The 12425-nt window shown below is 46.5% G+C and overlaps 1 protein-coding gene and 2 non-coding genes across 3 annotated transcripts in view; all 3 read left to right on the forward strand.

Annotated features, from left to right (window-relative positions):
• LOC105904602 (rootletin) overlaps window positions 1-12425 on the forward strand; it is a 30529-nt gene that overhangs the window by 8994 nt on the left and 9110 nt on the right. The window contains exons 12-26 of the mRNA XM_042707746.1: window positions 464-682; window positions 1645-1844; window positions 2417-2599; window positions 3890-4034; window positions 4542-4688; window positions 5087-5317; window positions 5822-6015; window positions 6334-6461; window positions 7158-7327; window positions 9086-9265; window positions 9556-9690; window positions 10155-10298; window positions 11064-11302; window positions 11710-11869; window positions 12100-12267. Coding sequence (XP_042563680.1) covers window positions 464-682; window positions 1645-1844; window positions 2417-2599; window positions 3890-4034; window positions 4542-4688; window positions 5087-5317; window positions 5822-6015; window positions 6334-6461; window positions 7158-7327; window positions 9086-9265; window positions 9556-9690; window positions 10155-10298; window positions 11064-11302; window positions 11710-11869; window positions 12100-12267 — 2643 coding nt within the window. The remainder of the gene's footprint in view (window positions 1-463; window positions 683-1644; window positions 1845-2416; window positions 2600-3889; window positions 4035-4541; window positions 4689-5086; window positions 5318-5821; window positions 6016-6333; window positions 6462-7157; window positions 7328-9085; window positions 9266-9555; window positions 9691-10154; window positions 10299-11063; window positions 11303-11709; window positions 11870-12099; window positions 12268-12425) is intronic.
• trnas-gcu lies at window positions 5544-5625 on the forward strand. Its single transcript has one exon. It is a non-coding gene; the product is annotated as a tRNA-Ser (tRNA).
• trnas-gcu lies at window positions 7477-7558 on the forward strand. The gene has a single exon. It is a non-coding gene; the product is annotated as a tRNA-Ser (tRNA).

The following is a 12425-nucleotide window of genomic DNA, read 5'->3' on the forward strand; positions in this document are numbered from 1 at the left end:
AACTGCCTACTGAAATGGCTTTGCATTGTTTGACACATCTACTGTTCTTTCACTTGTCCTCATATTACTGTTGGTACTTCAGGAAGCAGTTGTGGCTAAACTGTGCCTCAAATTGAAGTGTGTATCTGCCTGTGTATGTGTGTGTGTTTGTGTAGGATTAAATAAAGCCCTGATTTATTCCTGGATTAACACTATCTGTGACTTGGAAATCATATTAGTTTAATCTAGATTAGGATAAACTGAACACTATCTAAATCCATGACTCAGAAAGTGAATTCAATTAGTCCAGTTTAGTTTTTTTTGACAATGAATGGCCTTAATCTAGATCTGGGATGTAGCCTATAAAATACTACAGTACATACTCTACTGTAAATCTTCATTGTTCACAGTTGTAATGTTGGGAACTAGGAAAGACATACAGTTAATAAATTCCACTTTTCCACTGCTAAATGTCTCGATTCAGACGATGCTGTCAGATGGAGAATCTGGAATATTCTCTGACACGCAGGATGGAGATGCCATTGGAGCCTCTCTCATGCCCCTGCTCAGGGCGTCCTCCCCACAACGACCGTCTTCACCTAGACGATCCTCCTCCCCACGGCGGTCATCCACCCTTACCCTTCCCGAGGCCAGCCTGTCTGCTCTACGCTCAGCTGTATCCAGCAGGCAGTTACAGCTGCAGGTAGGGCCAATGATTTTCCGTAAAAAAAAAAATGCATTTTCCGTTTCACATTTGGTGAATTCTGTTTTTTTCAGCTCATTTTGTTCACCCTGAGGTAGATTGATGGCTTAAAATGAGTGAATAATATGTGCCCTTCTTAGATTGTTGTTTGCCAGCCATCAACCGAACAGAAGACTAAACATTTTTTGTTTTAAATGCGATTGGGAAGACGAGCGCGTGAATGTGACTGAATGTGGCTTTAGCGGAGATCTGTGGGTCAACCGTTGAAAAGGGGGGCGTGGCCGGAGCAGAGTTCAGCACAGACGTGACATTTTCTCAGTGGTTTTGTTCTTTAATTAATGTTTGTTCATCGTTGCAATCGTTGTTGTGTTTATTTGAAAGAAATATAGCCTTGCAGCCCAAAATACAGGGGGATTTGGGAGATTTGTATGCACAAAATGATGTTTCCGTTTCAAAGTGTTCATTCCGCGAATTCCGTCCGTTTTCCGTTATCGCGGAAAATCATTGGCCCTACTGCAGGTAGGTCACAGTTACAAGAAGGCTGCTCAAGAGAAGGCTGTGACACAGGTGCATACGTAGAGACTATGAGTCACATGTGTAGTATAGACTTCTACTAATATATTCAGAGCCAGTTAGACCCCTGTCTTATATCTATGGTTTCTTCTACAGGAGAAGTATACTATTTTATGCTGTAAATACACTGTAAATGGGATGTGACATGCAATATACAGTTCAAGTAAAACCCGCCTAGATGAAATAAAAAAAAACTCCACAGGTATCTACAGGTTATGGTCTTATAAAATGGCCTCTAAGGTCCTTCATGCCGTGGTAAACCTAAATGGAACACAAAATACAGTTTGTGCATTCTGTCAAGAATGAAACACCATGGAACGCATCGTTTCATGTGGGTGCCATCTCTCACTCCTCAGTGCTCCTTCTCTCACCTCGTGTTCTCCGTACAGGAAATCCGTGGGCGTCTGCTCTCAGCCCAGTCGTCTGTGCAGCAGCTGCGCAGACAGCAGGGTGAGGCCGAGTCGGGCAAGCGGGACGCGGAGCTGCGGGTGCAGGCCCTGCAGGGGGAGCGGGACGACGCCCACCGAGAGAGGGAGGTTGCCCAGAGGGAGAGGGACCGCATCAGGCAGGAGAGGGCCACTCTGATCAGGTGAGCGCCTTGGTTTCTGTCAGTTCCTTTATGTTTCGTCATGTCATGTTTATTTTTCATCTGCAATGGTTTTCGAAACATAAAAAGAATAAAATGGTAGTCCAAAAAATACATTCCAACTGAGTTGCAGATAGCTAAAGACACACAAGGCAGACAACAACCCCCCCCCCCCCCCTCTCCTTCCTTCCAAACACACTGAGTACCAAACTGAGCTATACTGAGCTATAACCAGATAGGGCAGGCACATGTTCTTAGTCAGTCCTGGCTCTACCTGTGAGAGCTACTTATCCTTATAGTCAGTCTGTTCACTTGTTCCATAGTGAGAGGCATCTTTAAGGTTGAGGTTAAATAACCTTCACAGTGACTTCACATTGAAGGAATGTATTCTACAGTAGGAAAATAAATACGTTGGCGAATATTTATAATATATATTAATTTTGATTTTCTGAAACCACACCTCTCATGTGACAGTGCTGATGTGACAGTTGGGCTCATGTATGACTGAGGTCAGTGTTGGATCTCCATGGCTGTTTCATGTCCAAATGACGCAGAGAATCTTGCCTTGCTTCCAGCGAGAAAGATCGGACGGAAAAAGCCTTGCAGGCGGCGCAGACTAAAGTGCAGCTGCTGCAGCTGGACTGTGAGAAGCTGCAGATGGCCCTAAACTCCAGCCAAAGAGAGAGGGACCACGACAGGGAGGAGAAGGAGGCCGCTATCCAGGAGAGAGAACGGGCCAAAACTGAGACGGAGAGAACGTGAGTGAGCAAAGAAAATCCCCTTGTCTGTTTCCCAAGGACAGGAGCAACGTAAGGCTCCTTGACTAAGCTTCTGCTCATTGTTAGTGGATCATATAAGGTATAATTAGGGCTGTCAATAGATTAGAAAAAATTAACTAATTAATCTCACATTTTGAAATTCATTAATCTAGATTAATCGCGATTAAAAGTTTGTTTGCCTGTTTTTTTTTTTTTTTTTACTTCCAATGAAAAATATCTCGATTTCCATACATTGTCAATCAAATGAGCTGTGACACCCAGGTAATTGTCATTGCTGCTGACTGATGTCCAGTGGTCACCAGTAAGGGTAACGGTGGCAGCTTGCTCGAGGAGCTGAATTTTTCGTGCTCTCTCGCCTTCATAAAGGGAATGTATGCGAGACACAATGTTGCCCCTCGACGGTAAATCGTAAGAGTTGTCTCCTGAAGCAATTTGAATCACCTCAGTCAGCCCAACGTCCTTAACTATGTTGATGGTCCGACAGTCACCGGCAACCCAAACTGCTAAAGCGTTGGTAACCTTTTCACGGACTGGTCTAGTTATTTTACTAGAGAAGTCGTAGAGTGTGGGTTGGCGACCATCTAACCTGGGACTGCTCTCTGTCGGGTGCTTTGCATTAAGGTGATAACTTAAAGACGAGCTGCTTCTGTGATAGCTAAATTCAATTTGACAAATGCTACATACAACTTTAGTTTTGTCGATTGTTCCGTAATTTTGCCTATTAAACAGAAACTTTCCGCCCAACAATCCCTCAGCTCTCTCCATCTTCAACTACCGCAGTGGTTCTCAAACTTTTTCTGTCATTCCCCACTTTGAACAAGGGGGGCTTTTGGTAGGCCAAGCCCCCTACTTAATTTGCCCGAAGTCTGGCCTGATGTAATTTCCCAATCCTCTCCCCACCTCTTCTCCGCATCGCTTCCTGTCATAACTTCATAACTATCCAAATAAAGGCATTAAAAAAAAAAAAAAAAAAATTAAATTTTTTTTTTAAAGTTGCGTTAATTGCGTTAAAATATTTAATCGCGTTAATCGCGGCCGCATTAATCGCATAGATTAACGCATTAACGCTGACGAAGACCTGCAGAAAGTATGTAGCTTCCTCATTTAGTGAATAGACAATGTGATGTTCAGTCAAAGACTGAGGTGGAATGATCTGTGACACCGACACATCTACATTAAGCATGTATGTGATGGTGCAATGGTGTCCTCCTTTCTATAGTAACACAGATAAGCATGTATGTGATGGTGCACTGGTGTTGTCCTCCGCAGCCAGAGGCAGTGGGAGCAGAGCGAGAGTCGAGCGTCGGGCCAGCGCATGGAGCTGACGGCCGTGAGGGAGACGCACCAGCAGGGCCTGGTGGAGAAGCAGATGCTGGAGGGAGAGAGGAGCCAACTGACGGAGGCCCTTGGCAAGGTGGGAGGACAGACTGTGTGCCACCATGATCCATCTCGCTCACCACTCTCGCCCATGTCTCTGTGTGGCATGGCCATTTCTGTACAATCTTTGCCATTTAAGGGGTGATACAGGTCTCGATAACACTCCTGTTCCATTTTTTGACCTGTCAGTTTTCAGTTATGTTTTTCATGCAATTCTCCACATTCCTCCTACCTCACGCTCCATGACATCTCCTTCACCAGAAAATCAAACCAATCTTCTAAATGATGACAGTGTTGTAACTTGAGTTATGGTAGTGTGTAGAAATGACCTATCATCTCAAGTATTTGTTATATTATGACAAATGTAACCTTTTTGATTCCCTCTGAGATACCACGTGCCTCCTGGGTGTGATAATGATAAAGCGCGTGGGACGGTATTGTGTAGGGTAGTGTGTGACTGTGTGTGTTTCCTGGGTGTGATAATAATCAAGCGCGTGGGACGGTATTGTGTAGGGTAGTGTGTGACTGCGTGTGTTTCCTGCAGGCCGAGTCCTCCAATGCGGAGCTGACCCTGCTGGTGAATAAGCTCCGTTCGGAGGAGGCCGGGCTCCGCGACTCCCTGGCCAAGATGGGCAGCCTGAACGAGGGCCTGGCTCAGGACAAATCTGACCTCAATAACATCATCAATCAGGTGTGTGTGTGTGTGTGTGTGGGCTTACCAGGCTATAACATGTAGAAGAAGATTATGCTCTGTCTCTCTTTCAAGGTTAACTCCACCATAGATGACTAGATGAATTTAATATCTTAAGGCAGACACGAACCGTTCACTAAATCTATTACAATGTAGGTGAACTTGGATACTTGGTTGCAAAAAGAAAACATTCAGAGTTCAGACAGTAGATGTCATGAATTCCCAGCAATAGTATATGAACGAAAGATGAACCATCCCATAGTCCAGTATGACCAGCTGCCTTCAGATCCCTCTCCAGTAGAACTCTCTAGCATGGTGGCCGGTGTGCGTAGCCTATATATACTGTCTGACAGACCTCATGTCCAAACCTGTGATGATGGTGTTTCGTTTGGCCTCAGCTGGAGGAGGAGAAGAGCCACCTGCTGTCCTATAAGAGGGAGGCTGAGCAGGAGAAGCTGACCATCCGCGACGAACTTGTTCGCCTGGAGCAGGACCGATTGGAGCTCGACACTGCCCGTCTGGCTCTCCACCAATCACTGCAAGAGGCGGAGCTGGCCAGGGCGGGGATGGAGGCGGAGCTCCAGACCCTCAGAGCTGAAAGGACAAAGCTGCAGGACAAAGTCATACAGGTGAAGAACCAGTTCAGTGAGGGGGTCATGTCTCTTAGCTCCCATCGTCGAGTTAAATGTTCTTCATGATAAACAGATAAACAAACAGCACATATGGTCTCTTAGCTGGATCACAGAGATGTTACTAACCACCACCGTGCAATTACAGAAGTGAAAAATGGTAATAATCAAGTTAAGATGAATAAAATAGGGGTTTCACAATTTAATACAAAATGGAAGGACACGAGACGAGGTGGCCGAGTGGTTAAGGCGATGGACTGCTAATCCATTGTGCTCTGCACGCGTGGGTTCGAATCCCATCCTCGTCGTCATTATGGACGAGCTAAATGTTCTACATAGTGTAAATAGTAGTCTACATAGGGTAAATAGTAGTCTATCAAGTTAAGACGAATAAAATAGGGCTTATAGAATTTAATACAAAATATTTCCACTGATATTGATGTTGTATAGGCAGACATTAGCATGGATGTGTTAGCATGAGTTTGTGTTCTCTGTCCAACCCAGCTGTGTGCGGAGCTGAGTGCCCTGGAGGCAGCGCTGGGCACGGCCCGTGGCGAGGGCGAGAGGCAGGGCGTGGCTCTGGAGGAGGCGGGGCGCAGCCGGGCGGAGCTTGCCAAGGAGAGGGCGGGGCTGGTGGTCCAACTGACTGCGTCCGAGAGAGAGAACGCCTCACTGACCGAAGAGTTGGTTGCCTTCAGGTCCAATACCCTGTTATAATACTTACATAGTGTACTTGGTGATAGAGCTGTTAATCAAGCCATTATAATGGATTATCTTACATGAAAGTAATACTGCAATGTGTGTGTGTGTGTGTGTGTGTTTGTGTGTGTGTGTGTCTCTGTGTGTGTGTGTGTGTGTGTGTGTGTGTGTGTGTTTGTTTGTGTGTGTGTGTGTGTGTGTGTGTGTGTGTGTGTGTGTGTGTGTGTGTGTGTGTGTGTGTGTGTGTGTGTGTGTGTGTGTGTGTGTGTGTGTGTGTGTGTGTGTGTGTGTGTGTGTGTGTGTGTGTGTGTGCGCAGGGCTGATAAAGAGGCTCTGGAGACGAGCCTGTTTGATGTGCAGCAGCAGCTGCTGCAGCTGGATTCTCGGAAGGAGCAGCTGGAGGCTGAGACCCAAAGCCTGCGCCTGCGCCACGAGGGCACCACGGGTACGTCCCGTAGACCAGGGGTTCCCAACCTTTTTGTCCGGGGACCCCATAAAATCCATTTGCCAAGTCTCGCGACCCCCCCCACACACATTTTGACAGGATATTATAGGTCTAAATTCAGTTTCATCTTGAATGATGAGACTGCTTGCTGAGACAATATTAGTTTTCATTATCCACCCTGATGTAGAAAACACCATTTCCGATAGACTATACAGCATGTCAATGCCTAATATGTTGATGCACAGGGCAGCAAGATAATTTCGCGACCCCCAAAAAACGTTTGGCGACCCCACTTGGGGTCCCGACCCCTAGTTTGAGAACCACTGCCGTAGACCGCAGGTCCAGTCTCACTGAGAACAGTGTATCTGAGCCCAGAGGGGCAGAGGTCACAGCAATGGAATGAAGAGCGTCATAGAATCTTAGGGTTCAATGTATAGACTTCAATTAATAGATGTACTGTATAGGTCTGGCCATGTCTCTACCTGCTTTGTAAACATGTGTCACTGTATCTCTCCCCTCATCACTGATGACCAGTAGAAACGAAACACTGTACCTCAGTGACTGCAGGATGATCTTCAATCCAGGGATTGAACAAAAACAATTATTCTTTGCTGTGTTGTTTTTTTTACTGTATATTTCTTGTCCTGATATCCAGACTGACACTTTGTATTTGATTTGATGTTTGGGTTGGAGCAGCTGAGCTGAAGCGCTTGCGAGCGGACAAAGAGAATACATCGACGCAGAGCGAGCGCGAGAGAGAGGCGCTCTTGCAGAGCCGGGCCTCGGCACAGCAGGAGCACCAGCAAGCTCTGCACAATGCCCTCAGCAGCCACCAGGAGGAGATAGAGAGACTCACTGCTGAGAAGGTGGGAGGATCTCCTCTACATTACGTGTCCAGGGAAAATGGTTTCCTCTCGGTCGTTAAAAGGCTGTAGAAAATAGTGTTTCTGTTTGGTACAGCGCTGAGTTACAGTAGGCCTTCAAATGAGACGCGGACATAGCTGGTTAGACATGAGACGAGGTGGCCGAGTGGTTAAGGCGATGGACTGCTAATCCATTGTGCTCTGCACGCGTGGGTTCGAATCCCATCCTCGTCGACATTATGGATGAGTTAAATGTTCTAATCTACAGGATAAACAGATAAATAACCAGCACATACGGTCTCTGTTGATAAACAGCACATATTGTCTCTGTTACATCTGACAAAGGGATTAACTGGGAAGCACGGAGCTTGCTTTGCTTCTATCTGGCGTACTACGCAAGATACTCTGCAGTCACTTACCTACCACATCTAGCCCTATAGATGCACTGAATTAGAATCACACGATTTAGAGTTTGTGTCTATCTGCTTCTTGATGAGTTCAATCTGGAATGGGAGAATCAGGAGTATTACTAGGAAGAACTTCTGACAGCACTTGCACATTATGTAATTTCTGATAATCATTTACTTGCAAATAGAAAATGACCCTAAATGGTCTGTGTACTTTATGGTAGTAGGAAAATGAGAAAGAGAAAATGCTGTTTTTAACACTGAGAAACAGAAGACAGAACTGTACTTTCCTTACAAAACGTCCTTACTTAATTACAAAAAGACAACTATTTTACTGTCTGCTCTAGAATGATTTGACCTCGTTGAAGTAGCACCAAAAGCAAAGATTGCTCCGATATATGGAGCAAAATATAATTTTTAAAGAAAGAGGGTGAGACTACGATCAGAGAGGACGATAAAAGCGCTGAGAGAATTGTACAAATTTTCCATTTAGTCTAAGCCACACTAACCCAACACAAACTCAATAAGGCAAATCAAGTGCTGTTCCTTAACCTTTTGTACGGCTGCATTCATTGGCTTCTTTGAAGGCACATTTTGCATTGATTACTTGTCACAACTCTGTCTTCCATAGTATTCATAATTCAAAATTCAATTGAGCATAAAGCAAAAACAGCAACGAAATGCAATATTTGGATATGACGAAATTGTATCATATTAACAAAGAAACAAACTTCTGTAGTTTCTGTTCCTATTTCTATTCCTAATTGACATTGAATGTAAATACTGTAAATGGAACAGTGACCCTCCTTACGCCTGTGGTTGTGTGTGTCCCTCCTTACGCCTGTGGTTGTGTGTGTCCCTCCTTACGCCTGTGGTTGTGTGTGTCCCTCCTTACGCCTGTGGTTGTGTGTGTCCCTCCTTACGCCTGTGGTTGTGTGTGTCCCTCCTTACGCCTGTGGTTGTGTGTGTGTCCCTCCTTACGCCTGTGGTTGTGTGTGTCCCTCCTTACGCCTGTGGTTGTGTGTGTCCCTCCTTACGCCTGTGGTTGTGTGTGTCCCTCCTTACATAGCCTGTGGTTGTGTGTGTCCCTCCTTACGCATGTGGTTGTGTGTGTCCCTCCTTACGCCTGTGGTTGTGTGTGTCCCTCCTTACGCCTGTGGTTGTGTGTGTCCCTCCTTACGCCTGTGGTTGTGTGTGTCCCTCCTTACATAGCCTGTGGTTGTGTGTGTCCCTCCTTACATAGCCTGTGGTTGTGTGTGTCCCTCCTTACGCCTGTGGTTGTGTGTGTCCCTCCTTACATAGCCTGTGGTTGTGTGTGTCCCTCCTTACGCCTGTGGTTGTGTGTGACCTGCAGGAGGCGCTGCAGCGCTCTCTGGGGGCGGAGCAGGAAGCCGCCCTGAGGCAAACGCGGCAGGAGTGGGAGGAGCAGCTGCGCAGGGCGGAGCAGGAGAGGGAGGAGCTCCAGAAGGACGTGCGGGCGCTGCAGCGCGACCGGGACCACAGCCTCCTGCAGGCGGAGACAGAGAAGCAGCAGGTGGGTCCCGCGTCCCCATCACGGACACTACTGCTGAGTTGGCTACGCTTGGCTACTGCTTTTAGTTGCTTAGATCCATTTAGAATCTCGGGAGAGAACATGTAGTCGGCATTGTGCTGTGTGTTTGCGGTGGCTATAACCAGTATGCTAATCAGGTACAGTGTGTTGCTATATGTCAACCATTTCCTCTGCTAACAGTTTGTGTGTGTGTGTGTGTGTGTGTGTGTGTGTGTGTGTGTGTGTGTGTGTGTGTGTGTGTGTGTGTGTGTGTATTTATTTATTCTGACTAGGCCCTGTCTTTGAAGGAGACGGAGAAGGCAGTCCTGTCGGAGCGCATATCCACCCTGCAGGCTGAGCTGGGCGTAGCCACCCTTGAAGTGGAGCGTCTGACGCGGGAGGCAGGGCACGCTAAAGAGCTGGAAAGGGTAAAGCCTGATGGGAGGCGTGATTTCATGTGTTTTCATGGGACGCAGTTTGATGATGTGATCACAGAAGAATGTGCAAATGAATGAGAATGGGCCAAATGATGGGCTAATTGCATTCATAATGGTCATAAAAAAGGTCTTAAAAAGTCTTAAATTTAACTTGTTGAAACCTGCAGAAACCCTGGGCTGGCCAGTACAGGTTTGTGTAGGCCAGGTGGGGGAGCCGTAACTTCAGATGCAACTGAAATGAAAAGATCCATTTTATTAGTGCAGAATGCTACAGAGAACCTCCTATATCACAACCCAAAGTTCTCCCAGTTGCACACCATACCAGCAGATCAATGTGAACCTGTGATAGAGATTAGGTCAACTGTTCCTGTGGTGAGAGGTGAGAGTCACTGTCACAGGCCTTTTGAATTTCGTGACTGTGTGAGTGACCTAGTGTGATGTTTTGGTCCTCACAGGCCACTGTAGCTGCTCTCAACACTGAGCTGGAGGAGCTGCGGGGCCAGCTGGAGGAGGCCTTGAGCGCCCACGGGCGAGAGCTGAGCAGACTCCAGGACAGCTGCGCAGACCAGCTGACCTGCGCAGACACTGCCCTCAAAGAGGTGCGTAGACACACAACACCAAGATGCCCTGTGCCCAGAGACTTCCAGTGGTGTTGTGCTGTATTTTGGTTCTGTGTTTTGGTTAAATGTCAGAAAGGAATGAAAGATGGGCTTCTTAACTAGCCTCTAACTAAAGGTTCATTAGAGATTCTTAACTAAAGCCTCTAACTAAAGGTTCATTAGAGATTCTTCACTAAAGGTTCATTAGAGATTCTTAACTAAAGGTTCATTAGAGATTCTTAACTAAAGGTTCATTAGAGATTCTTCACTAAAGCCTCTAACTAAAGGTTCATTAGAGATTCTTAACTAAAGGTTCATTAGAGATTCTTAACTAAAGGTTCATTAGAGATTCTTAACTAAAGGTTCATTAGAGATTCTTAACTAAAGGTTCATTAGAGATTCTTCACTAAAGCCTCTAACTAAAGGTTCATTAGAGATTCTTAACTAAAGGTTCATTAGAGATTCTTAACTAAAGGTTCATTAGAGATTCTTAACTAAAGGTTCATTAGAGATTCTTAACTAAAGGTTCATTAGAGATTCTTAACTAAACCCTTTAACTAAAGGTTCATTAGAGATTCTTAACTAAACCCTTTAACTAAAGGTTCATTAGAGATTCTTAACTAAACCCTTTAACTAAAGGTTCATTAGAGATTCTTAACTAAACCCTTTAACTAAAGGTTCATTAGAGATTGTTCACTGATGATGAAATGGAGATATCAGCACAGATCAGCACACTGCTGTATTCTGTGGCCCTCTCCTGAGCAGCTGGAGGAGTGTCGGGCGGCCCTCTCAGCCAATGAGGAGAGCCGGGACGCGGTGAGGCGGGAGCTGCTGGAGTCGGAGCGGCGGCTGTGCCAGACACGTGATGCGGGGGAGTGCCAGCGGCGGGACGCGGTGGAGCTGCGGCGCTCCCTGGGGGACGTCACCCGCGAGAGGGACACTCTCAGCCAGTCCAACGGCCAGCTCAGGGAGGCCCTGCGCTCCGCCGAGGGCCAGAGGATCAGGTAACGCTGTCCGCAGAATTAGAAGCAGATCTCTGCAGTGACACACACACACACAAATACACACACACACACACAGCACAGCACAGCACAGTTCCAAGAAAGAGCAAAGGCGCAGAGCAATGTGCATTGCAGTACAGATAAGGATAGATACAAACTCTTTGATCCACATTTATGTGTACCTTTGTAGAGAACACTTAAACTCAGTATCTCAGTGTACACCGATAACCATAAACTTTGGATGCATTAAGTCCCACTGAATAAAATCATTCTTCCCGTCTGATAAATTTGCAAACTACTGGATTTCAAATCCCCCCCCCCGCCTCTGTCTCCCTCTGTCCCCTTATCTCTCTCTCTCTCTCTCCCCCTCTCTCTCCCTCTCTCTCTCTCTCTCTCTGTCCATCCATCAGTGTGAAACGCCAGTGCGAGGAGAAGGATCAGAGGCTGTGTGTGCTGGAGGAGAGCCTGGCGTCGGCCCAGAAGGAGGTGGGGGATCTGCGCAGCTGTCTGCGGGAGGTGGAACGTTCCCGACTGGAGGCGCGCAGAGAGCTGCAGGAGCTGCGCAGACAGGTCAGTCACGCAGACACAGGAAGAGGAGGAGGAGGAGAGGAGGAGAAGAACACATCAATGATCAAAGAAAGGATGGAGAGATGAATGAGAGAAGAGAACAATGTAGTAAACATCAACATGATCTGAACATCAAAATGACTTGACTGCTATTTCCTTTACCCCTCAAACTGCCCCCCCTTCCTCAACTAATATGACCTGCTCCTCTCCTCCTCCTCCTCCTCCTCCATCAGGTGAAGGTGCTGGATGGGGAGCGGGAGCAGCGAGGGAGGGAGGTGGCCGAGCTGCAGACGCGTCTCTCTCAGGAGGAGCAGAGGGAGGAGGAGAGAGGCAGGGATTTGTTTGCCATCAAGCAGAAACTCAGCGAGGCCGAGACCACCAGGGCCTCCATCAAGAAGGAGGTGAGGAGGGTTTGGACTGTGTCTTTAACCTCAGCTCAGTGGTGCTTAGAACAGAATAAGGAAATTTATAAATATTTATGTAAAATATGTGTTATATTGAGTATGTAATATGGAATATCAGAATAGCATTAAATATAATATAAACAATATAATATTAT

The sequence above is a fragment of the Clupea harengus genome, chromosome 5 (assembly GCF_900700415.2).
Source record: "Clupea harengus chromosome 5, Ch_v2.0.2, whole genome shotgun sequence".
In the NCBI taxonomy this organism is placed as follows: domain Eukaryota; kingdom Metazoa; phylum Chordata; class Actinopteri; order Clupeiformes; family Clupeidae; genus Clupea; species Clupea harengus.